This window comes from Dermacentor andersoni, chromosome 10 (genome assembly GCF_023375885.2).
Source record: "Dermacentor andersoni chromosome 10, qqDerAnde1_hic_scaffold, whole genome shotgun sequence".
In the NCBI taxonomy this organism is placed as follows: Eukaryota; Metazoa; Arthropoda; class Arachnida; order Ixodida; family Ixodidae; genus Dermacentor; species Dermacentor andersoni.
Genome location: NC_092823.1, coordinates 129,814,140 through 129,839,351, shown reverse-complemented (window position 1 = coordinate 129,839,351; position 25,212 = coordinate 129,814,140). Strand labels below are relative to the sequence as shown.

General features: G+C 48.2%; 2 protein-coding genes across 3 annotated transcripts; both read left to right on the top strand.

The window, feature by feature from the left end:
* Positions 1-511: 511 nt before the first annotated feature.
* On the top strand, positions 512-13,747 carry LOC126545053 (uncharacterized). 2 transcript variants are annotated; one of them, XM_055078180.2, is made up of 4 exons: positions 512-705; positions 6,503-6,894; positions 8,554-9,002; positions 11,908-13,747. In XM_055078180.2, the coding sequence occupies exons 2-4, from the start codon at positions 6,553-6,555 to the stop codon at positions 12,356-12,358; spliced, it is 1,242 nt and encodes a 413-aa protein (XP_054934155.1). In that variant the 5' UTR covers positions 512-705; positions 6,503-6,552; the 3' UTR covers positions 12,359-13,747. The 2 variants fall into 2 exon arrangements, with proteins under 2 accessions (XP_054934155.1, XP_050048641.2); XM_050192684.3 differs by lacking the exon at positions 512-705 and having other exon boundaries at positions 5,860-6,894.
* Positions 13,748-15,951: 2,204 nt separating this feature from the next.
* LOC126545052 (uncharacterized) lies at positions 15,952-24,990 on the top strand. The gene is made up of 3 exons (XM_050192682.3): positions 15,952-16,124; positions 22,111-22,816; positions 23,905-24,990. The coding sequence occupies exons 1-3, from the start codon at positions 16,109-16,111 to the stop codon at positions 24,428-24,430; spliced, it is 1,248 nt and encodes a 415-aa protein (XP_050048639.1). The 5' UTR covers positions 15,952-16,108; the 3' UTR covers positions 24,431-24,990.
* Positions 24,991-25,212: the final 222 nt, after the last annotated feature.

Genomic DNA, 25,212 nt, shown 5'->3' with positions numbered 1-25,212 from the left:
ACGGTCTAATGGATGCCGTTTACAGAACCGTGATGTCTGTTTGTGATGTAGAGTTATGAATTTATAAACCTTGTGTGTCTATTTTTTCGAACTATCGAATTTTCGAAAATCCTTTTCGCAAAACTCAGGTCCTAAATCGAAATTCCGCTTCCAACAGTCACGAGAATTTAACTTTCTCTCTCAAATGCAACAAATTTCATCAAAGTCAGTTCGGGGTTTACATAAGAAAAGCGTTTTTGCGTTTTACGTGTATTTGAATAGGCCGCGTCGGAGCTGGGCCCGAGCTAAAGCTTCCTCTTAACAGAAATGATTCCGATTCTGATTCTAATATTGTTAGTTCGGTTGACAAAAGTAACTGGAGACCTCCAGGAGAGACTTTTGTCCTTGACGATGCACTTAAACAGATTAGTTATGGTAATGGCAGTTACGATCATTGCTTCAGGGCGCGCAATACACCTAGGATAAGTGTCAGCAGCGAGAAGGCGTGCCTGAGGCCCACAGATATAACAATGAAGCATATGTGCTGCGATATGCGGCCGTGCGTATCTGAGTAAAAATGACGATGTCGCACGACTGATAGATCGTGCGTCGAACGGCAGCCATGATAGCCGGAGCTTACGAAGGTTGTGTCTACGTGGAAGGTGCTCAGCAGTAAATATTCTGTAAGGCTCTTCGTGTGAAGTTGTGCCAGCGTTCGTTCCGAAAGTAAGTATGCTGCAGCGTTTTGACCAAGAGGTATCGGGATGCAATTTTCTTTTGTCTTCCAGAACTAACTTATTCAGGTGCAGTACTCTTTTCTTTTCGCTCGGACAAACATGTTAGAAGAAGAGCTGCTCGAGTCGTGTGTACTGAGTAGGCGGAAAACGCCGTGAAGTGTGCATTTATAGGCGCTGCACTGAATGGCAGACTGCACCCTTTTCTTTCAACTCCCAGCTGCTACAGAACTTTCATTATTCTTCTAGAGTGTGCTTGAATTATTGCATGTTCTAATACACTCCACAATCAGACGCGTTTTAAACTTAATACTTTAAAGGGATATTCAGCACTTACCGCGGTTTTGGTTTCATTAAATTTTAGCGATAGGATTGCTTTTTGTTTTTTCTGGTTTCGCGTCATTCAGTGAAACACTTTGCTTCGCGTGCTGTGTCTGTAGTTTAGTGTGGATAAAGTGCAGTGCATCTGTTGTGTTTTGTTGCGGTGGCGAGATTTCAAGCCGTATTCCTCAGCTGCGACGTTCAGAGCCTCAAGAACTTCTCGTAATGCCGTATCAGAATTTAGAATGTGTTTCTTTTACCTTTGTTATGTTGTGCGACTTATGATGTAGCTTCATACAGTCAGACAGCCTCTATAAGGAAGCGTTTGGGACCTCCAGAATCCTTCGTTGTACGGGTCACTTCGTTGTAAAGGTAGCGCGCAGCTAGCCAAGCACGTTCAACAAAATAAAAGAACCCTAGTTAATATTAACTAAAGAGATACTTTGGGAATTAAGTCGCCAATTTTCTTCTGGGTACTTCGTTCGGTGGAATGTGCGACTACAGCCGAACGCTATATGGGATCGAGGATCGCGGCATGCTCAGCTTGAGGCGAAGTACAGCTGCAGAGCGTCGGTTCCTCTTCAAATTTCTTCGCTAGCATTTTCTGAGAAGTTTAAACCAAAATGCAGGGTAGCAAACTGGATATATATCTTCCGGTTAACCTTCCTGCCTGTCTCATCTCTTTTAACTCTCTCTCTCTCTCTTTTGAACCGAAAACTCAGGAACTAGTAGCCGGTGCAATGACGACTATGCATTCAAGTTATGTGTAAGGGAGAAAACACAAGCAACGCTCAGATGCAACATGTCTTCACATGCAGGCATGATGTACGTACTACTTAAGAACACAATGGACCAAATACACGCAGCCACGAGTTCATACATGTTGCATTTGAACAGACATACCTGTCTTGAGACGTATACCTGTCTACAGGCTCTTCGTTACAGCTGCATTCGTAGACCCTCGCTTTCATGCCATCCTGATGGTCCCGATGATGTCGTCAGTCGTCATTTCCGAGCAGATAATCACGTCGGTTTTACGCTCTAATGCCCAAGCACAGTTCACATTGAGGTGAATGAGAGCAACTTGATCACCTTTATTTGCTGCCGTGGAGAGTACATTTTTACAAAAATAAAACAAGGAAATTGCATTTGAGTTTAGACCTAATTAATACAGTAGCAAATAATTGATTAGTGCTCGGCTTGTTGAACTATCTATCGTTGAAGCTTCACTCCAGCGTATCAAAAACTTGACTGTACTGGCCTCGCGTTAAGTTTTCTGCGCTTAAATAAGCATGTTAAGGCATCACTGCAAACTCAGCGAGGCACATATATGATATGTTCTAGATTAAAGGCTTGAAGTAGGAGTTGTCTATAGTATATAGCTAGTGCGGTATCCAGACCTTCCTGCATAACCTATGTTGCGGGGTCGACCGGCGCTTCCTATGCGCTCTGCTGCTCTGTTGTGGCTACGGCAATGAGGAAGGAAACTGAAGAGAGGCCCTACCCCCTCCGCGCGCTAGGAGAAAAGTGTGGAGGAAGTGACGTAGTAGGTTCCCCTCTTTTTTGCTGATTTTTTTTATTTCTTTGCCGTAGCGGCCACGCCTTTCGGGCCACAATGGTGGCTCTGTTTTGGTCACGAAGGAAGGAAACTCAGGAGAGGCCCTGACGTCACTCTGTGTGAAGCGAAAGTGAAGCCGGAAGTTGGCGTTGCTCATGGCGTCGCTCCGCCTATCGGGCCAGCTCTCCTCTCTTGTTTACATTTCTCGCGAAACCACGCCGCGCTGCGCGCAACCGTGCTGCTCGGACTGCCGCGCTCCGCAGCAATACTAAACAATCGTTAGCACGCTAGCATGATTCCGCCAAAGAGGGTCGGTCGGTCACCATGTGCCAACGTCCGTCAGCTGCCGTTGCTGTCTCCCGAGTCGTAGGCCGATTTACGAGCCGCAGGCCGATTCCTCCATTCAGTTGTAAGATTTGGCAGTCGTAGCTGTAGAGATGAACTTGGGACGACAGGGCTAGGCGAGCAGGATTTATTTGCAGGATTTACATTTAAAACAGGACATACATTGGCAGACTAGCGCGACTCCCATATGGAGCCCGCAAAACTAACATACAGCAAACAGTTTACGAGCACACAGCTCACTAGTACATTTCTAGTATGACAGAGCACTCAGTTCCCGACAACGATCACGACACGAGCACACTCTAGCAGCCGGCAAACGCTGCTTATAAGCTCTCCGCTTGACGTCATAGTTCGACGTCATCGTTCGGTCGTGGACGGAGCACGAATGGTCGGGAAGGTTCGTCCAAGCATTGTAAACTTGCCGCCGCCCCGCACTATCGTTTACGCCCACACACACGCAAACACACAGGTGCGAAGGTCTGGAGCCGACGACAGAGGGGCGCCGTTCCGCAGTATCGTTTACGCCCACACACACAAAGGCTCCGGAGTCAACGACCGAGGGCTTCGTAGAACTGTGCTCCGTCTGGTGTGGCGCGGCGGAGTACCACATTCCTGAACTGACCGCGCGCCACGTGGCTGCCGGTCATCCGCAGTTCTCGGTACCGCCCAGCTTTCAGTGCCGACGTCAGAGGGCTTCGTAGAACTGCTTTGTCCCGGATGGCTCCGCCAAGTACCAATTTCCTGAGCTGATCGCGCGCCACGTGGCCGCCGGCCGTCCGCAGTTCTCGGAATGGATCCCTGTCTGGTGGGCTTGGAACACGTGCAGCGGGCTGAAAGCTGGCCCGTACGGCCATTCTTAACAGCGCTCACACGTGTTGCTCCGTAGGTTTCGTACCGTGGCAAAGGCGCCATGCGGGCAGGTTTGCTTGGTCTTCATGTTTTGTTGCGCTGCGTTATCTGGACCGTGCTCTCCCGGATGTTGCTGTGGCCAGGTGGTACAGGAGGAACTAAAGTTCGTGAAATGAACGCGCATGCAACGCTGTACGCAATGTACCGCGCCACGGCAATGGAAACGGACGAAGGAATATCCGCGAGAAATTTTGCCCTCTTTGGCGGAATCATGCTAACGTGCTAACGATTGTTTAGTATTGCTGCGGAGCGCGCGCGTCCGAGCACCACGGTTGCGCGCAGCGCGGCGTGGTTTCGCGAGAAATGTAAACAAGAGAGTAGAGCTGGCCCGATAGGCGGAGCAACGCCATGAGCAACGCCAACTTCCGGCTTCACTTTAGCTTCACAAAGAGTGACGTCAGGGCCTCTCCTGAGTTTCCTTCCTCCGTGGGCTAAGGCGAAAAGTGGCGGAGCCACTGTACGCACGTTCGTTGTAAACCAACAAACCAGCCCTCGGGGACGCCTATATTCCTTCGTTGTACCGGCAAATTCGTTTTAGTGATCTATTTTCGTTGTAAGGGCATTCGTTTTAGAGGCGTTCCCCCGTCCGTACTGGTAGGCTACTCTTCATCTGCCAACGAAAGCAGTCTCGTCTTAAAGCGAATAGGCTTCTTTGGCTCTTTCGCCCGTTTCCGTGGTTGTTGATTGGCGGTCGGGGCCGGTCTGACTTTCATCGCCAATACAAAGCCGCCGATGTGAAGGGCGCCTGCTCTTGCGTAACTGAGTGGCTGTGCGCGTTCGTCGCTGAACATCAGTCATGTGCATATACTGAATGAAAGTATTTAGGATAAAATATTAAATACTAAGCCAAATTTTCACTCAATAGAATACAAAATACCCAAATTCCAAAAGTATCTGAGTATACATACAAAATATTGAGGCAGAAAGTTATTTCGCTACTTTCAAGATACTTTCAGAATACAAGGCACTGCACGAGCAAAAGAATGTCTACATCACTGCAGCACTTTATTTTTGTCAAACAAAGCACAGGACCTCATTAGCAACAACATTTGCTCGCCTTCAGAAAGCGCTGCTTTGAAAGATTTGCACTAAACAGGTGGCCCTCTTTTCGAAGGTATCACTGCCTCCACTGAAAGCCTCTCTAGTGCACAGTAGCGTTATGCTTTAGAACAAAAGAGAAAAAAAGAACGCGATAGGCTGGAGCCTACTTCAATACCGATGTCACGTCTTAGACCCCGCTGTCGAGTTCAAATTAATAGCTTAGTTGTGAAGCTGCACCTTCAGACTCGTCCGCTGGCGAGTTGTGGAAGGAAAGTTGTCGTGTGCCCGACTTTGTTGCTCTATTCGTTTAGTGCGGATGAAGTCGGCGGCAAAGCAAAGTTCGCCTCTTCGCAAAAAAAAAATGACAGTCACTTTAGCATAGGTCAAAGAGGGTGAAGGCGAAAGCCTGTGTGCTCACGAGACATCCATTAAATTACTTGACATTCTTATTCAAATGCGTTGTTACTTTTTATTACTTGTTTTCCCCACAAAAGTCATGGATTAGAGCGCCTTAACTAAAGCTACCATAATTAACTGCACATGAATCAACTTCGCCCTAATTAACACAAGCATTCGTGGGTTTGAGTGCCTTATTAACTCTACATTCATTAAGTGTGCCTTCTTTTTAGCATGATCATTAGTGGCATCCATGTAGAAGAAGCGATGTGGAAGAAGACGACGAGCTCGTGAGCAGTGGCACGAGCGCTCGGATTTTCTGTACCTCACAACGTGACCTTCAAACATAGATCTAAGGCTTTCGCATTAAAAAATAAAGAAAACGCCTTCATGTCAACACGGTTGCGCACAGATATCACAAAGATAAATGGCAGCATGCCTGCTTTTTTGTGCACTGATTTGTGACATATTTGCAAGAATTTTTTGCTGTTATTTACGCTTCGTTTTCAGTTTATCTTGTTTTCGAGGCTTTTCTACGCTATGGACGTGACATTTCCTGTTGCGGGGTCTCTTAATCTCACAGATGGGTTTTATCATTTCGGTAATCATCTACAGCGCACTGGTTCTACAGTGCCTTGGTCCTAAGGTTCCGGGAAGGTGTAGCCTAGACTCTCAGTATGTTGTATACCGGATGATATGACCACAAGTCCGCAAATAAGTGACCAAAAGTTCAACTGTCTCGACTTTACAGCTGGCTGTGTCTGTCACCGAAATACCTTTGAGGGAAGGCGTACTGCAGAAAACCAAATCAGATGGAGAAATGAATTTTAAGCCATCAAATAACACTAAGTGATAGTTAATCTTTTCAACGGAAACTGTCACGTAGTATTATAAATTACGTGTTAGGTGCGATAGGTTACGAATATCTCAGATTTCGTGCTGGCCCCAGGATTCCAAGCAAGTGGACGAGCCTTCAGCTGTGAAACATTTAAAACCTGCAATTATAATGTACGCGTCAAAGCTGTCAATTAAGAGATAATCAGAGCGGTATCAGTGATAGCACGCAGTTTATGATGTCCGCCACTGCTCTGGTGATGATAATGCTGCTGCTGACGATGATGATTTCTTGTGTAGTGTTGGGGACATATACCACTAATGTGATAGATTTGAAACTTGGACACCAACATGGTTTTGTGTGTTTGTTTTTTCTTTTTTTCAGTTCTCTTACTAACTACATTTGTACGGAGCACGGGTCAGCGAGTTTGTGTCATGGACAGTGCAAGGTCTGGACACTCTCAGCAATGGGGAGAAATGGAAAGAGAACTTCTCTCTTTGAGCATGATGGTCAACACGCGCCATCCGAATTTTCTACGCGACGTTTACTACCGCGACGATTGGAGCGACGTCATGACGAAGAAGGGTGCCAGGGAGGTCCTCATGGGTGTCAGGTACCCGGATGACGGCACCAGGCGGTCTCTGTACGCGTCCTGGCTGAGGATCTTTGCCTCTGGTGTGTGGCACGATTCGTTCGACCACCTCATGCTCGAGTGCGTGGCTGCCACGCCGTCGCCGACGACTCCTCGCACGCCTCTCTTCGCTGACATCTTCAAGGTTCATTCATTATTTCATTCATATGAGCATTGAAGTAGAATAACCCTGGCTATTCGCAAACCTACCTCGACTAGACGTTCCTCCTGTAAGGTTCTTCCTAAACACAGGGGAGAAACGTTTCTGGAACGTTCCTCTAAACATAGCGAGAAATGTTTCTGAAACGTTCCTCCTGGACGCAAGGTGGCATAAAGGTGTGTTTATGTTGGAGAAGAAGGACAAGTTGGGACTCGTTCCATCCTTGTTGTAGAATGATGGAATGAATTCGCATAGGGGCAGAAAAGGTGGGTGAGATGGGCGGGGGAGATTGCCCGATTTCCAGTGGACCCGTCTGAATCCGCAAGTGCCAATAAACATCCTTCCCTAGTGGAGTACAGTGCTGTCTTGTGACATAAAGCGCGAAAAGGGCCCCTCGGTGATTACTACGATGAGGGATTTTTTGGGGAGCCCTCTTTCAACATGGTGCATTCGGATAGACCTTTCGGACTTGATTAGTGGTATAGGGTCTTAATTCAACGGAGTTAGCGGGGTTGTTTCGGCCGGCCAGGCTAACCCCACCTGAAGCTTGCTCGGGAATCTTCGAAGCATATTAACAGTATACTTAATACTTTAATAGGGGGGGCTGCACCACACTGCACTTGCAGGTACAATAATTATTGTATATGCTCCTGCGAGCACAAACAGCAAGTATACTTGGTGTGGTCACTGTGGTTGAAGCGTGTCTTTGAATACTCGCTCGTTGTACGCCTTTAATTGAAACTGACTACCCAGTGTAGCCTACAAGAAACGCGGAGAGAATTTTTTAAATGATAAATTATAGTGTTCTTGCGTGCCAACACCACGATCTGATTATGGGGTACGCCGTAGTGGGAGACTGTAAATTTTGACCACCTAGGGTTCTTTAACGTGCACCTAAATCTAAGTACACGGGTGTTTTCACGTTTCGCCTCCATCGAAATGCGGCCGCCGTGGCCGGGATTCGATCCCGCGACCTCGTGCTTAGCAGCCGAACGTTATAGGCACTAAGTAACCACGGCATGTCCGGAAATAAATGATGCCGTAAAATAAAAGCGTTGTTTTCGTAAACCAGCTTACAGAAAAAATTAATGTGCCCGGACGGCATCAGCAGCTTGCGCTTGTCACCAGCAGAGGGTGGTGATGTAAGTTCACAGTCAAGCCTATCCTCACTAAAGGTTCGGACGAACATGACTCGTTCGTGTTCAAAATTGCGCTTGAGGTCCTTATCAAGACTTTCAAGGCTTACGTGAAATCCAGCAGTAGACCTTAGTTTTTGTCGGAAGGCACAGATATGGCGTCATTGTCTGGTGTCACAAATTTCGTGGCGCAAGTTTATATAGTCCGAAAAGGTGTGAACGAGACGCCAGGCTAAATATTTAAGACGGACGTATTTGTGTCAATAAGCAATAACACAAGCATTGACCAGCCATTGTCACGCGGCATAGAGGCGCTCCGTCGCATGGTGACGCTTCGAAAAAAAATATGGTATCGGGATGTTTATTCAGCCTCTGCGTCGCTTTCTGTCACACAGTAGACCTCTGCTTTCGACAAAAAACCAACCCAACCCGGTACCTCAGAAGAGAATGCTACAAATGTAGCTTTGTTGAATGAGCATTGTACTCTTCGTCTTTATGTGCATTCAAGGTACATGATCCCGTCGACCGGTCCCCACCCTTAGGACCTGTCTTGAACCTCCCCGATATTCCGACCCTCTTCGGACGGAAACCTGAGCAGGTCGAGCCTCTACCTGACTCGCCGGGATTGATCACCTTCTTGGCGGACCTGATACGGAAGAGTCGAAATAGTCGTGAGGCTCTCGACGAAGCTGGAATGATCATCGGCTTCTACAGCCTCGCACTAGCCGTTGTCGTAGCCAAATCGGTCAGGGACGTGGAGGACTTCTTTTGGAGACGGATGAAGAGGGCGTTGGCCGTGGCGGTGCCGACGTCGTTCGACGGAGACGCGTACAGCCCCAACGGGAGGTTCTTAACGCCGCTCGCTCTCAAAGGCCACCGTGGTGTGGTGAAGCCTTACATCGTACTCCTAGTCCTCGGTCAGTACGCCTACCACGCCAACAACGATGCTGACTCGAGGTAATGACTGTCGCTTGCACTAAGGCTTTAGCTTCTGAGACACGTAGTAATCAGGGGGGGGGGGGGGGGGGGGGTTATTGCGATAATATTGAAGCATGCTCTTTCAGCCACCATCTTCCCCCATACAGATCGGTGATCCCGAAAGCCTCTTCATCTTCTCAAATGTTAAATGTTCGGGCCACATGTTTACGTTCGGTGCTGTTTGTAGAACTCTGCCAGCGCCGCCAGAGCTCCTTTCAGTGTTATATGACTACATGCCATCGCTGAGCACCAGAAAACTGATTATGGCCGGTGTTTTTAACCTACCATTGACTGTATCAATAGCCCCTACATTTGACTCACTAGAGAATGCTACACTCGTGACATGATGTTGACTTGCGACCTAGTGCAGCATGTAACCAGATAGACTCTTGTAACAGTTGCAACCTTTTTTGTGTATATTTGCCACACAACGATAATCGTCATCTGTCTTGCTTGCGTTTCCTTTCTTGAAAACGCTGCGCTCGTTACTTTCCTGTCGAGAATGCTCTGTCATGCCGATAACGTGCATGCCGTTTGTGACTTGGTAGTACCGGGCTCGCAGCATTAAAGGAAATGCGGGCAAGACATGAGGATTATTGTTGTGTGGCAAACATACACCCCAAAGGGTGCAACTGTTTAAGTTATAGTGTAGTACGTTGGATATATATATATATATATATATATTAGCATGTCCTTCAGTGGCAGAATTTTTGCTAACCTATTCTTGCGCTAAATACATTGTATACCATTATATTCAACTGCTACATGTAGTTTATCCGCCGCGGTGGCTTAGCGGCTATGGTGTTGCGCCGCTAAGCACGATGTCGCGGGATCAAATCCCGGCCGCGGCGGGCGCATTTCGATGGGGGCGAAATGCAAAAGGAAAAGAAAAAGCGCCCGTGTCCCGTGCATTGGGGCCAAGTTAAAGAGTGGTCTAAATTAATCCGCCCCCACTGTGGCGTGCCTCCTAACTAAATCGTGGTTTTGGCCCATAAAGCCCCAGAATTCATTTCAGCTATATCTATTTTCTTTCTTCTTTTTTTGCGCAGATGTGCATGTTGTGTATGAATTCACAAACTTACTCGTGTACTGTGGGATAGTGTGCCATGCTAATTTTATTTGTTGTTACGTAACAAGAAAGCCGCAAAGTTGTTCGACCAGGGTGCAGACTTCATGGTTTTTTGTGTGCGCCCCATGTTGTCACCGAACCTTGTGCAATCTGATTATATGCGCGACGCGAATTGTATAGCACTTTCTGGAAGGCACACGGGCACCAACGATTACGCTGGAACCTTTGACGAGTCATGTATAAAAGCCGACGCTCTTGACCAGCTGATCAGGTTTCGAGGATCGCCGACAGTGCTCGCCGCTATATTTGTGCTTTGAATGTCAGTTGCTTTTGTGGGCACATGCTTCGAATAAAAAGTTAGTTTCGTGATTGAAGTGTCGTCTAACCAACAGACCGCTCACTATTGTTCCCCCATGCTGATACCGGATTCATTTCTTCGCCCTTGTAGCGATACTCTGACTGCCTCACAGCGAAGCTGTATGTATGATTCGAATCGCGGGATTTCTTAGTCTGCGTCGACATAAGACCATTCCACGAATTGAAGCGAAAAGTACTTATCTCCATTGGAATTACGCATGCAAGACACACCCCAGTATGCGTTTCAATAAAGAGAAGTACAAAAAGCGCCAAACCATATTACAGACGATAAGGTGCGTACGAACAATGCCAAACACGTAGCGTTTGCCGCGTGCTTTTCCCGGTAAAGATCACGGTTGCATAAGCGCCAACTGTAGCATACGAAGTAGGAAGTGATGTCACTACACTTTTATATGTTAAAGAACTCGCCTAGCAACCGATTTCATTTGTACTGTGGTAGCGCTATGGGAAGGCCACGTATAGTTAGGACTCCCGAAGAGCAGCCTGAACACGATGAGCGGCGACGGGAACAGCAACGTCATATGCACAATGTAGTCTTGCTCAGGCTCGGCAGGACCCGAGGCTCAGCGCAAGCCCCAAGCGTGACAAGACAATGCAGAACTTCGTTTTAGTACAATGAATTTAATTGTATTGCTGTCAATCATTTCCGGTAGCGCATTGCTCAAGCGTCCAAGGCTACGTTACATCGGTCTAGCGGATCGGGCGATACCACAGCTTCGCTGGCCAACCACCTTCTCTTCGTGGATTGGAGCCCTATTTTTTTCATTTACCCTGCCCATCTTTTGTTAAGAGCACTCTTGAAAGGTGTTGGCGATAACCTGAGCAGGAAAAGCGCGGGCTTAGATAAGCTCAGTTATAACAGCATACCTTGATCAGTAGCCTCCAAGATATCGCTAACACAGTTAATAAATTAATATTTCAATTCCGTGTTTTCTTCAGACAGTGACGATACGCACTTGCAGGCATCATCGCTTTTTGAGCCTGATTAATATCGCATGAAGGAGTGCTTTCACTGTTAGATATGAAAGAATATGGCTCTGTGGCCCAGACAATATACCTAATGCGTTCTGAGGCCGCTATGCGGAGCCTATGTCACTCATACCAACAACTCTCCTTCGTTCGTCGCTCAGTACAACGCTATTTCCTGGTGTTCCTCGTGTTTGACCACCTGGGAATCAGCGTGCACCCTACGGTACACGAACGCTTTTGCATTACGACCCCATCTAAATGCGGCCGCCAGCGGCCGGGATAGAAACCGCGACCACAAGCTTAGCATCGCGACACCATATATCAGTTGGGCTACCCCGGCTGGTAAATGTAACGCCACCTGCATTGTCTTTGAGACCGAAGTAGATCCTAAATTCATTCATTCATTCATTCATTCATTCATTTCGCTATATGCTAATTTGCGGTTTCCTGCCTGTTATTATTGTGCAGTGCTGACCAAAGATTCCTGGAAGAAGGCTTCCTGACGCAAGCAAAGTTCGGCCACCTCGAAGTAGTGAAGCTCCTCTATGACGTGCAGGATAAGACTGGACTCAGCGCCGCGAGTCTAAACCGAATCCTATACAAAAGCCACGGAAACGATGATCCCATCTCGAACTCCTGCTTACGCGTTGCACGCTTTCTCAAGGGCGCGGAGGAGCCTACGCAGCGTACGAGACCCTGGAGTCGCGCGTCCAACTACTACTACTTCGCAGACCTGGACCTAGACGACAACATGGAGTACGCCATGCGGCTGACAGCGATCCTGGCGCCTGACCCTAACGACCAGCGGTGGCAGGACTTTCCGGACGCCGCTCGGCCAAGCATGAAAGACGCGCGACTTTGGGCCAAGGGCTTCAGTCGGGCTTTGCGCAAAGGAAAGTTTGCTGGACTCGCCAAGTGAGCCGGAGTCGTAGCCTGATTCGGTGGTCTAGTGAGCCCAACCTGGGATGATATTCTGGAGAGTGTGAAATTGCGCCACGTTGTCGAATTCGCCGTCTTTCAAGCTTTCATTGATCCAGAGAGCTGCTACGGCCTCTGTGATTGGCTCAAAATGCAGCTATTACAAAATGTGGCGATAGGGCGAAATGCGACGATGTCTAGAATATCACATAGGAAGACCATTGCGCTGTTATTGCGAACTTGTGCCGTGTCACTCCAATGATAGCTTCTCGGAACCAGTTTTGATGCTTAAGATATATTATTCGCTAATAAAGGTACCCTCACCAGGATCTGTATAAAATTTTGGTTATGCTCTGGGAGTTGTACAGTCGCGTCAGGGGAGCGTTCTGCCGCAAGAAATTTTAATAAGAGCTTATTAATAGCGGAAATAGAAGTAAATGAAATAGTGCAAGGCAACAGTTCAAGAATGACACCTTCCTGCCCCGCAGTTCTTTCTCTTCCACTGTCTCCTCCAGGGTTTAAGGTCTCCCCCCCCCCCCTTTGAGTGAAAGGGGGGGGGGGGGGAGGCGAGGCCTCATAGGGCGGCGACCAGTATAGCACGCGCGCATTACACTCACAGAAGCTCATAAAATATATATACCTATCAACCGATTAATCGCTATGAAATCATTATTCGAAAAATCGCAGAGTTTGAAGTGCCCCGCAGAAGGCACTACTGGCAATAAAACCACGTCCAGCGCTTGTCGAATGGGTACCGCCGTGGACCTGGCAAGAGGAGGCGGAACCCCTCCTTAATAACAAGAAAGGGGGGTCTGCCCCCTCCCCCCGACTGTCGACCAGTGTCTGTAATGGTCCGTAAGCAACATTCGGCATAAACAATGTTACGTGACTTCCCTGTGTTCTCTCGTAACGGAGCCGAACACCTAGGTGACCTTGGCGTCGCGATCCAAGGAGGAAGGAAATAACATAGCAGGGAGCATTAATTACATCGCGCATCCAACCTTCGCGAGTCAACTCTCCGCGAAGCGAAAGCTTCCTTCGCTCTCTCTTCCTCAGAAAGTCGGCCCATCATGTGACCCTGCGCTTGATGAACATGGCCCCGTGTGCATGGTTCCCGGTAGGTATAAAGCCTGCTGGTGACACTGTCTAGTCTTTGGTTATTTATGCGTTATAACTGGCGCTGATCCTGTCCAACTTTTGTTCGCTTCCTAAAAGGCTTTAGTCAATTTAGCAGCGTCAATATTGCTGCTGCGTCTGCGTCTCAACGTCTTTTAAATTTTATCGTGTAAGGAAACCTCTGTTGTCAAGCAACTTTGCCCTGATATGTCAGGTAGCGAAAACCACTTGCCCTGTACTCACCATCACATGTGTAATAAATTTTGTTGCCTTCCATGCGTATTTCCTCTCGCAAACGGTGGTAGCCATCGCACTCAGTTGAAGTTATTAGAGTGCACACATATTTTTCTGTTGCGGATAAATATTGACTGTCGAGCCTATAGAGGTGAACTTCAAGCTGGTCATAAACGAAAATTTTGCCGCTAGTTCAGCTGACCTGTATGGGTTGCAAGATAGGTCGTAGCTTTGTGTTCCAAGCATGGAAACTTTAGTTCAACATGTGCGCATTTTGCAAGTTAATGGCTCACGGCAGCAGATATGTTCGGGTTGGATATGCCATTCCCACAATTAGATAGCATGGAATATCTGCAAGGGTGTAGGACGAAGCTCAACTGAAGGAAGCTTAATACATAAAAAATCCAAGGACACCTAAGCACTTCATACGAGTTGTGCACGCGAAAACATTAATGTCCCATTGAACGCCGCTGTGCGGTCCTTCTAGTTTTAAACTCTTCACGGGCAAGCAAACGCGTTGAGACGCTTGGCCAACGCCTCCTAGATAGCGCAAGACAATAACAAGGCTGGTGCACTTAGATCCGTGAAATCATGCTATCTTGCCCGACTGCCGTAGAATCTAATGGGGATACTCCCGAGTAAGCCGCGGCAATTTTGACGTTACCGCTTTCGTCACGCCGGGCTTGGCCAGCGCCTCCTTGAGAGCAAGCAGGCCTGTACACTCTGCTTTATCACTTCATGCCACTTGGACTGAGATTTCCATCGCCAAGCCTGGTGTGACGAAAGCGGTGACGTCAAAATCACCGCGGCTTACTCGTGAGCGTCACCATTAGATTTCATGACAGTCGGGCAAGGTAGCATGACGTCCCGGATCGAAGTGCACCGGCCTTGCGCCTTGTTCTATGTAGGAGGCGTTGGCTTGGCAATGGAAACTTCGGTCCAAGTAGCATGATTTTATAAAGCAGAGTGCACAGGTCTGCTGTCTAGGAGGAGCGTGGGGTCGTAGGTTCGGAACTTACTACCGCCAGCGTTTTTCCTTTCTAATTTATCACATGAATTTCTTTATAGCGATTAGCGAGGCGAAGTTAGAACGCAGGCGAGAGCTTGCGAGGACAAGGAACTCGTGGATAACACGGCCTCCGAGAGTGCGGGTGAAGTGACGTCGCGGCGATGCCCTCTATATGCCCTCTCCCCTCATGCAACGCCTGGCGTGCCAACGCTGCAGCAGGTGTTCCCTTTCGCCCGCTGTGCCCCGGCGAGGCGCGCATGTGACACGGCGTCGCAGCCAATGGGAATTTAGGTGCCGTTTCTCTGCTACAGACACCGGCTTTTTCGTTCAATGGGCCTTATGATGCTTTCGCATCAAAAACTAAATGAGGAATGTCTACACTATAACTTGCTGTTGACTTTTCAAAACGCCATCAAGAGAAAATTGTAGGGAGCGTTAACTGACTATTTGTCTATAGCTTAATTGTCCGGTCTGTATGTATGTCTTGTCAAGCCGAATTGGAGACGTCTTGAGCAAGCTGGGAAAAGGCGACTGTGAGGTTGGTCTTCGTTACATTGGACGGATCGCTAGACTTGCAGCATATTATCCTCACGCCTTCTTCAACCGCGCCATATCGCTACGGCTTTGGCTTGGCGGATTCCTCGTACCTTGCTTCAAGCAAGACCCGCCTAAATTCGCCGGTCTGCAATTGAAACAAGACAACGCAGCCGATGAAATAACTAAGCCGCTCCCGGTACACACGTGCTCAATAACGTTTTGCTTCCAAGCTTAGCACAAACAAATCAGCAGACATACGACATTAAGAGCAACAAAAACAGGAAGGCAATCAGTTGTCAGAAGACCAGCGGCGGAGTAATGTTCCGTCTGATCCGGCATTGCAAACAGTGCCGAACGAAACTGAACGATGCTCTGTAGTTCAGGGGCTACAGCAATTATTCATTTAGTTACAGAATTTTCGCGCAGACGGCGAACGCCTCAGGCCAATGTAGAGAGAAGTTAAGCAAAGCCTGATGAACGAGAACATCTCCAACATACGTTAGAGCCGACCACTGATATCCGACCTAGCGTTCCGAGTTCAGTGCCAAAGCGACGCCGCATTCTTTCAAAGATAGTGCGCCGATCACCGGCAGTGCAACTCAACCCGTGCCATCGTTATTTTACTGATCTTTTCTCCTTGCCACGTTGCGCCATCTACCAAGCTATTGTGAAAACAAAGCACAGTGACGGACCAATCACAGTGCCGTATGGCCGTGTGTCTTGCGATTGAAACTGCGCGCCACTTTGGCTTGCCGTGCCTGGCGCGCGCTGTCGGTCTGATCGGATGCTGCGTGTCAGGCGTAGTTTTTGACTGGCAATTTTTGCTTCGAACCACTCGTCAAGCTTCGCTTCGAGATGGAATATATATCAGGTATGTGTCCGCTATATGTGTTTCAGTGCCACACGCTTATAGAAAGCGTGCATGTCCGTGGAACGCGCTTCGACGTGGGCAGGCTGAAGTTCTCGTCGATTTCGAAACAACGTGATTCGGGGATCCCCTCTCAGAATGATTCGATGTTTTGTGATTAATCCACTCACGCGCACATTGCGGTACTCGCCTGGAAGCCGAGACACGCAATACGCGTAGGGCCTTCCTGCCAGCTGTTTCAGTGGACTCCATGATCACAGAAACTAAGGTTGTTTTGGGCAAGTCATCCTTTTGCAGTGCCCGCCAGCGAATCATTTTGGTGCGTCACATCAGCATTGCGGCGGAAGGCAGCTTGGATTGTGCAAATAGTTGACACTGCGAACGCGAATCGAATGATTGTGTTTCGAGTCGAAGTGTTCGATTGAAGAATGTAATAATTGATTTCTTCTAATATGAAATTGTGACTGAATATAGCTACTGTAATTATTAGCCGTAGTAAGTGTACCACGTATTGGTCAACCGGTTGCTTCAAGTCTCATTTATTAGCTAATCAGCAGCAACCTTGGCGAAAATTTATTTTTCTCTGAAGATACCATCTTGGAGCGGACTTCCAAGTACATGTATGGAGGAAGTGCGTCCAGCATGTTTTCTTACCGCCTTTTAAACTCCATGCTGCTTTTAAATGCGTGAGCATTTATATGACTACCCAACGAGGCAACCCGTGTGTCACGTAAGAAGAATCGCTATAAATAAAATAACGTATAAAACAATTTCTACGAAGGCTTGTTGAAATATTTGGTGATGGCGGAATAAAAGCCATTCCTAGAATCACTTGTACAGCCGACTTGGTGCATTATGGACATCAGAAAAATGTGCAGTTATTTTTAAATGCCAGTTTGACTGTAGTAACCCTTAGTAAGAAATTTAGATCATATCTTTGGGTAAGCTCGCGATTTACATAGACTCTTTTTCGTAACTTGATGCTCACGTTGTAAGCTCGTATTATAGGTGTCTTGCAACGCGGTCGCATAATATCAAGCCCTAGAAACCTGACAAGAAATGGATCACCACGCTTAGTTTCCAGCTTAAATCCTTAGCTTTGTGCTAGCCGATGTTACGGTGTGTGCACATGTATTTTTTAGAATTTTTCTTGAAATCGCCTGTGGTAGATAGCATAGTTGTACCTGGCAAAGCGCATCCACTTGGAACCAGTTCCGAGGATATCATGCAGGTTATTCGAGATATGCCCCATCAAACTTTTAAATAAAATGCCGTTTTATGCATTCAAGCGCAAAAGTAACTGGAAAGTTTATGTATTTCGTCGCACACTTAGGGAATGAATATCTCGAAACTGGTGTCATCCTGAAAATTCGTTCAAAGTGCATACGCCTAACGAAATCATCGGTTACAATTGGTCGTTTGGTATATGGATCGTTAAGTAATTAATTAAAAGTTAATTAGCAAACGTAGTCGTTTATGCATTTCGATTTGTCGTGCAAGTTATGTCCGCCTCGTCGAGTAAACCAGCTCAAGGGACTGGAAATATGCCATCTGAAACAGATGATTTTCAAAAACAATGTAAAACAAACGAGCAAAATACGTCACAGGACGGTTACGAGCGTGTAACGCGCATGTTTAAGGCGTTGGCTGTGGTGTGAGAGGAAAAAGATACTTTGTAGACATGTTCAGCTTTGTCGCCTTTATTTATTTTAATGTAGCGATAAAGGCCTTGTTATCGCTAAAAGTGAGTTATGTGGTGACTGGCAAGCCCAACGCCACACGCCGAGCGAGCTGGCGCCAAATGAGCGGACGTAAGCAATGCAGCCGATGTAAACAGTGCTTAGCGGATTGAAAAACGAACTGCGGGTGCCGATTGCGGGGATGCTGCAACGAGAGTGGGCGGCTTAACTTGCGGAACAGCCTGCACTTGGCAAGTTACACTTGCCACGCACCGTACTTGTACATTCCTTCGGCTTGTTGCATGGATTCAAAGGCGCAAAGCGTGCCTGGCAGTGGGGAATGGCGTTCGCCATCCGGCGGTCTTCAGGGCATACTTCTGCTTGCGTCATCACCTCCGACCGATGGCGTTTAAATTAACGTGATGTGGAAGAAGCGGATTCACGGAAATGCGTCCTACGTTGGTATTCGACTGTTTACATCCAAGAGGTTACAAGTGTGAGCCCGAAGTCCCTGTGTACGGCCGCCCCACTTGTTATGAAAACGAGCACCAACACCGGCGTGGTAGTTCACACGCTGATCTAAGTCTGCGAGGGCGTACGAAGGCGGGATCGACCGGTGACCTACCAGAACTAATTATTGTTGTGGTTGTGCCTTGAGAAAGATTGCTGCGGAGCCTGGGACCAGTGAACAACTCGTGCGATAGACTGCGGCCAAGCTAAGCACCTATGAACAGCTGCTGGAAAAGAGTACTGGCGAATTTCGGACCAAGGGACAAATTCTGGCGAAGGGGGACTGTCAGTTCGTTGGGCGTTACTGTGCGCTGTTGTGTGAAATAATATCTAAACAGAGGATCCAACCTTTGAGATACACACAGGACGGAGAATAAAGATGTGACCAATTCCCATGCTTGTCTGAAATGTTTTCGCATTGAGCCGAGCTTAGCAGAACAGAAGCAGTTTTGCGAATAGAAGTCTCGGAGCGTAAATTGAATTACGTGTAAGGCCACCTAATAACAGTCGCATCAAGCTTCACACATATTCAGCTGTAAAAGCCTTAGATAAAATCCTTGTTTTTTAAAGACGAAGTGAAAGCACGTTCCTCCTGATGTGATGACGGAGCCCAGCTGGGTGGCGATTTGCAACCTTAAGGGTTGCTGAATATTCAGGAAATCGGGATTGTTCGCTGGAGTGAATAAGCTAAGACCGTGTATAGGCATGCGCAGAAACAGGGGCAGCTATCAAAACCGTCATATCGAAGATTAGGAAAGACGGATCACTTGCCGTGTGTTGATAATGAGCGAGGCACATGCATAAGGCTTAAAACTAATTCAGATGCGTAATCTACATTTGTATTAGCGCAATTGACAGGGAATGCAATAAACCTAATCAACTTCAGTCCAGTAGGTGAATGAAATTGTTTCTCCTTTCCCCGTACGTGTGTTCATATAGGGCAAGCATAGAGGCTATAGAACGATTTGTTACTGCGATGACAATAAACGACTGCGAAAAAGAGACATAGGAACGAACATAGCGCTTTCAACTGTGTTTCTCTGAGCCTTGTACCATAATTAGGGCCGCAAGCGCATGCTCAACGTCATTCAGGCATCAGGCTGCCATAAATTCCAGTTTTTTTTTATTGTGAGATCGATGACTTCAACGCACAAAAGTCGCAAGCCAGTCATCATGTCCGCTTCAGTAATCTCTCTAATTATCTGCGTACGGTTTGTCATATACAATACAGGTTTTATCGAAATATTGGCGATATCCGCACATTCCGCCAATGGAGAGCAATAAGTAAAGCCAGCGACGTTGTTGTCGACATTGTTGCGATGCTATTATCAGCCTATCTCCCAAATGTCAGAGACATGCGATGATATTCAGAGGCACGCGATGACACGCTGTTTGTGGTTGTGACCAAGTTCAGACGAACTTAGCTGACTGTAAAGAGCATGTCAACGGCGGCGCATGCGCGGTTGGTGTGGCATGGTATCGGTAACGATAGAATGGTAACGCTATGATAAAATGTTCACCGATAAACTTAAGATTGCATAGCACTCTTAAAGAACTGTAGACTCAACCTAGGAGACGAAGGGAATGTTGAATGCACTTTTGAGCAAACGCAGCGACTCTTTGCAGCTGTTTCTAAACAAAGATGGTGGCACAAACATCCGTGATGTCAGAGCTGACGTATCGGCGCTGCGGTTAGGGTGGAAGATACATGCGTAAACTTTGACCTTAATTCTCCGCGCTAATAACCAAATCTATTACGCTAAATAAATTAAAGTTAAACTTTGAAAAAAATATATGTCAACTAAACGAAATTTATGCGTTGCTGCTTAGTGCTACTTGGAACGAACTTGCAGGATAACACTTGCAGTTTCGAGGTATTAATTGTCGAACTTGGCAACAAAATGCGTAGGGGTCCCACTTGCTTTTGTGCTTCAATGCGTAAAATGACGTTTTCTCTAAAAAAAGTAAGTCGGACAGCGCATGTTAACCGATACTTTGACGATGCATATCTCGAAATCGGTGCCATCCTCACTATTCGCTTTAGGTGGATATGCCTTGCAAACTCACCGGCTCCAACTCGTAAATTGTAATATATGCCGTAATGTGATCAATTAAAAAGATTAATAGTGATTTTTGTATTAATTGTACTCGAACCTCGTTATATGAAGTTGAAGGGGGAGCTGACATTACTTAGTTATATTAATTTCTTCGCTCTATCCATTACGGTCATTTACATCAATATGTGCCAACTCAGGTGCACAACTGTGAGCGTGGGAATAAGTTAGACGGCTTTGAGGCCCGCGGAACCGCCACACGGCCACGCATACGATGAAATATGAATAAAACAACAAAATAAGCTTCGGCACATGACTCTGCCTTCTGTTCCATTGTGGTAATCTTTCGCGCCCTCTTTTCACTTGGCTTGTCGCGGTCGAGCAGCACATGGCACGCAACGCAGCGCTCCTCTGTGTGGTCGAGGAGGCAAGCGAACTTCGCCGCACCGGTTTGGCTCGGTCGAGTCGTGGCCTCCGAGATAACAGCGATGCCAATGCGATCTCGGAGCCCATGTCCAGCTGCTAGTCCGCGCGGCGCGGCACGCCGCACGAAGCGGGAGAAGTGAATGCGCAGCCTGGGTGTGACCCCCGAGATTGCACCGGGAAGATCTCTGATGCCAGGCCCATCTGCGGCTGCCTGGGCGGTACACCGTAGAGAAAGAGAGCAGTGAATGCATTGATATTTCGCAGGGTTTCGCGTACCCGCGCAGCATGGCGCGATTCCTGCAAGCTTGCACATGACCGCCGAGATTGCGCCGTTGAGATATCGGAGGCCACGCGCAGCTGAGCTTGCCTGCGCGGCGCGCCGCACGGCAGAAGTGAATGCACTATTCTTTCGCACCAGCGCGCGTAGCCGTGCATCCAGGCACGCTCAAGAAAGAGATGTCAGCTGCTGCAGAATCAAGCGTCCTTCCTTTCTGTAGATCACTATCTATCTATCTATCTATCTATCTATCTATCTATCTATCTATCTATCTATCTATCTATCTATCTATCTATCTATCTAGCTGCTGCTGCCGCCGCCGCCGCCGCTGCTGCACGCACGCACGCACGCACGCACGCGCACGCGCACACACACGCACGCACGCGCACGCGCACACACACACACACACACACACACACACACACACACACACACACACACACACACACACACACACACACACACACACACACACACACACACACACACACACACACACACACACACACCGGTGAGAAAAGGCGCTGTTGCTCCACGATGTATTCGACGCGGGAGTTTTGAACTGCTGCAGCGAACGAGTGCCGAACCCTGCGCAAAGCGATGTACTCGGATCGCAACGATCCAGTATATTTTGGTTTCGGAGACGAATCCAGTTCGTTATATCCATTGGCAGGGCAATTTCACTTCATTAAAACGAGGCTTTAAATACATGGATCTCTATGGGGATTTCAAAGGGAATTTTTTATTTACGTTATATCCACTTTTTCGTTATATTCCGTTTCGTTATAACGAGGTTCAAGTGCAGTCGATTATGCATTTCGATTTCTCGTGCGAGTTCCGCGGCTTCGAATAATCCAGTTCAAGGACTACAATAACGCTATCTTCACAGGCGATTTTTATAACTTCTATGGTTTAAACGCACTTTTCGCGGTCAAGTTTCATTGATCTCGTCCCGACTTGACGGTTATTCGCTTCTTTATCAGCCACAATCCCCGCAGCCGCTATGATTCGCTCTTTGCTGTTGTTCGTATCCCCTGCTATAGAACGTGAAACGTCGGCACGCGAGGACTGGAGCGACGTCATCGCCACGAAGGACGCACGGGAAATCCTGAGGCGAGTCAGTTACCCGGACGACGCCACCCGGCGGTCGCTGTACGCGTCGTGGCTGAGAGCCTTCGCCTCCACCAGATGGCAGGAGTCGTTCGACCGCCTCATGCTCGAGTGCGTGGCTGCCACGCCGTCGCCGGCTGCCCCCTGGAAGCCGCTGTTCGCCAGCATCTACAGAGTCGGAGATGTCATATACCTGCCGTCACGGGGTATGAAAGAGCGCTTGCTGAACCTCGACAAGATGCCCAAGCTCTTCGCACGAAAGCTCGAGGACGTCGAGCCGCTCCCTTCTTCTCCCGGATTCATCGACTTCCTCGCCGACCTGATACGGAAGAGCCGCAGCTCTCGGGCGGCCCTGAATGAGGCCGGCCTGATCATCGGCTTCTTCAGCCTGGCGCTGGCCGTTGTCGCAGCCAAGCCCGTGAGAGAGGTGCAGGAGTTCTTCCGAACTCGACTGAAGAGGGCGCTGGCCGCGGCTGTGCCCACTTCGTTCGACGGAGACGTGTTCTGCCCCAGCGGCAGGTTCCTGACCGAACTGGCCCGCAAGACGTACTCGGCCGAGGGAAAGGTGAAGCCTTACATCGTGCTCCTGGTGCTGGGTCAGTATGCGTACCACGTCGACGCAGCCGAAGCACCGCCGAGGTAACGACATTTATAGTTAGCACTGTGCGTGCGTGCATGCTTGAATATACAGTGTCCCAGGCAAGCTGTTAAAAACTGGCATCACACACGGTTATGCATGGTACCAACGATTTTTGTTCTTGAGTTCTATTCTGCTACCAGGGTAATTATTGTGTAATAATTACCTTGCTATTTAGAGAAGATAGGTAGATGACATTTTTGGAGTAAATAATGGCGTGGATTCTCAAACGCCTGCTCAATTCCGTAGACAGCGATCGTCATGCAGGACACGCATCCGCGCCATCAGCGGAAGAACAATTCAGTACCAACACCAACACTTTGCTACGTCCAGGTGATTGTCGAGTCAAGCACTGCGCTCATGGTGTATTTATTGTGTGTTCCTTCCGCTTGTCTTATTTTTTCGCGCAGTTTTAACTTTCCTTCCAGTTGTCATACTATTGTGATGCCGTCGCGATCGTTCCATCGTCGTCCCTACAGCTCTAGCTGTCATCCGGTTCTCGTCACGCTGTCGTCGTCCCATCTTCGTCGCCACCCCGTTGTCCTCGTGCTGTCATCGTCCCTCTGTCGTGTTTATGCTATCTTCATTTCTAGTGACCGTCCTTTCACCGGCTCACCACTGTTGCAAGGTTGTTGCCGGATGCGTCTCATGTATCGGAGCTAAACCGAATGTTGTCGCCAACTCTAAAGCGAAAGAATATTCTCTGATCAGTTTGTGTGCGCGACGCGAACAGCGGTGCACATTCTGGGACGTGTGCGAGCACCGGCTGTTACGCTGCACTGTACTAAAATTAAAGTAGCCGACGCACTCGACCCGCAGATCAGATTTTGACGGCCGACGAATCTGGTCGCCGCCGTAGTGGCGCGTTGTGTGGTCTTTGCTATGGTAGGCACAAGTTTGCCCAATAAATAGTGAACTTTTGCACCTCGTTCTTCCCCGTCACAAGGTCACAGCATTACACGGGCATCGATCCCGGTGCCTCTCGCGTGACAATGTTTCATGTGGTTACAGTTTACCCAGTACAACACTGAGTCTGTGACTCAGTGAAATCCTTTAATAGAGTCACGTTTTTCTCTTCTCCCTATTTCAGCGCCGACGTGAGGTTCCTTGAGGAAGGCTTTCTGACGCCAGCTAAGTTCGGTCACCTGCACATAATACAGCTCCTGTACATCGTGCAAGAGAAGACCGCGCTCAGCGCCAAGGTGCTCAACCGCATCCTTCGGGATGGCCACTCGCAAGAGGTACGCATGTCGAGCCAGCACGTTCGCGAGTTCCTGGCAGACGCTGACAAGCCGATGCAGCGAACGAGGCCCTGGTGCCGCGCAGCCAGCATGCGTTTCTTCCCGCACCTCAGTGTATGCTATCACGTTGACTACGCCATGCGACTGACGGCGTTCGTGGCGCCCGACCCCGACGACCTCTTGTGGCAGAGACCGGAGTTTGCCGATGTGTCAGCGGCACGCGTGAAGGATGCTCGACTCTGGGCCCGCAACTTCAAGCGAGCCTTGCGGAAAGGAAATTACGGTACAGCGCCCAGGCTAGACTGCAGCAACGAGTTGGCACGGTTTGAGAAACCCACCGTTAACGCTGTGCGACCTTTCAGGCACTCTTCGTAGCCACATCGTTAGACTGCCAAGTCAAGCATCAAGAGCATGCTGGAACATTCCACCTTGCTCCATGCTTAATGCAGCCCTTATTGCGAATCTGGCGATCGAAGCCGTCCCAATGCTATAGGCCCAGCATCAAGAACATGCCGGAATGTTTCACAACGAGGCTTCACCTTGCCTTATATGCCATAATGTAACCCAATGATAGCTTTTTAGCGTCACAATTCCACTGCCAAGTCGACATCTAGAACATACCCAGGGAACTTTCACCTTAATTTATTAAGAACAGTTCCTTGGGATCGTGCAGCCGCTGAAAAACATTTTGTTGCGATGCCATACACGTGATAAGTGCATCAAGGGTACGCCGGAATATGTTATCTCGAAGTCTTTCCTTGCCTCTAGTTTTCATGAAACCATTTTTGGCACTTTCTGTATCGTTGTTATTCCAGTGCGAACGCCATCAAAGAGATTACGCTAGAACCATTTATTGTTAAACCTTTTCATGAAAAATACCGCTACTGCTTATAGCGATTTTTTTTCAGCAGTTAATAAACGAATTCAGATGTTAACTTTGTCGTCACCTGTTTGTGGGCAACAGACCATATATGGTTCTGCGGAAGTCGTTGTGTGGTTCGATTCCATCGGATTCGCCCAACGTGAAGCGGCCTACAATGAGTGTCAGGCGTCAGTCCTGCCACTTTTCCGTATCGACTGCGTACGGTAAGCTTCTGTCTTACGCCTGCTTCGTCCTACCGGGCGGAAAGACTTGCCGTACGATAGGTCTGTGCATA

Excerpts from the sequence above, each read along its gene's own strand:
- LOC126545052 (XM_050192682.3), top strand. Across the intron at positions 22,817-23,904 it reads GCAGCCGAAGCACCGCCGAG|CGCCGACGTGAGGTTCCTTG; the intron begins GTAACGACATTT and ends TCCCTATTTCAG.
- LOC126545053 (XM_050192684.3), top strand. The coding sequence starts at position 6,469 with ATGGTTTTGTGTGTTTGTTTTTTCTTTTTTTCAGTTCTCTTACTAACT. Across the intron at positions 6,895-8,553 it reads TCTTCGCTGACATCTTCAAG|GTACATGATCCCGTCGACCG; the intron begins GTTCATTCATTA and ends TGTGCATTCAAG. Across the intron at positions 9,003-11,907 it reads AACAACGATGCTGACTCGAG|TGCTGACCAAAGATTCCTGG; the intron begins GTAATGACTGTC and ends ATTATTGTGCAG.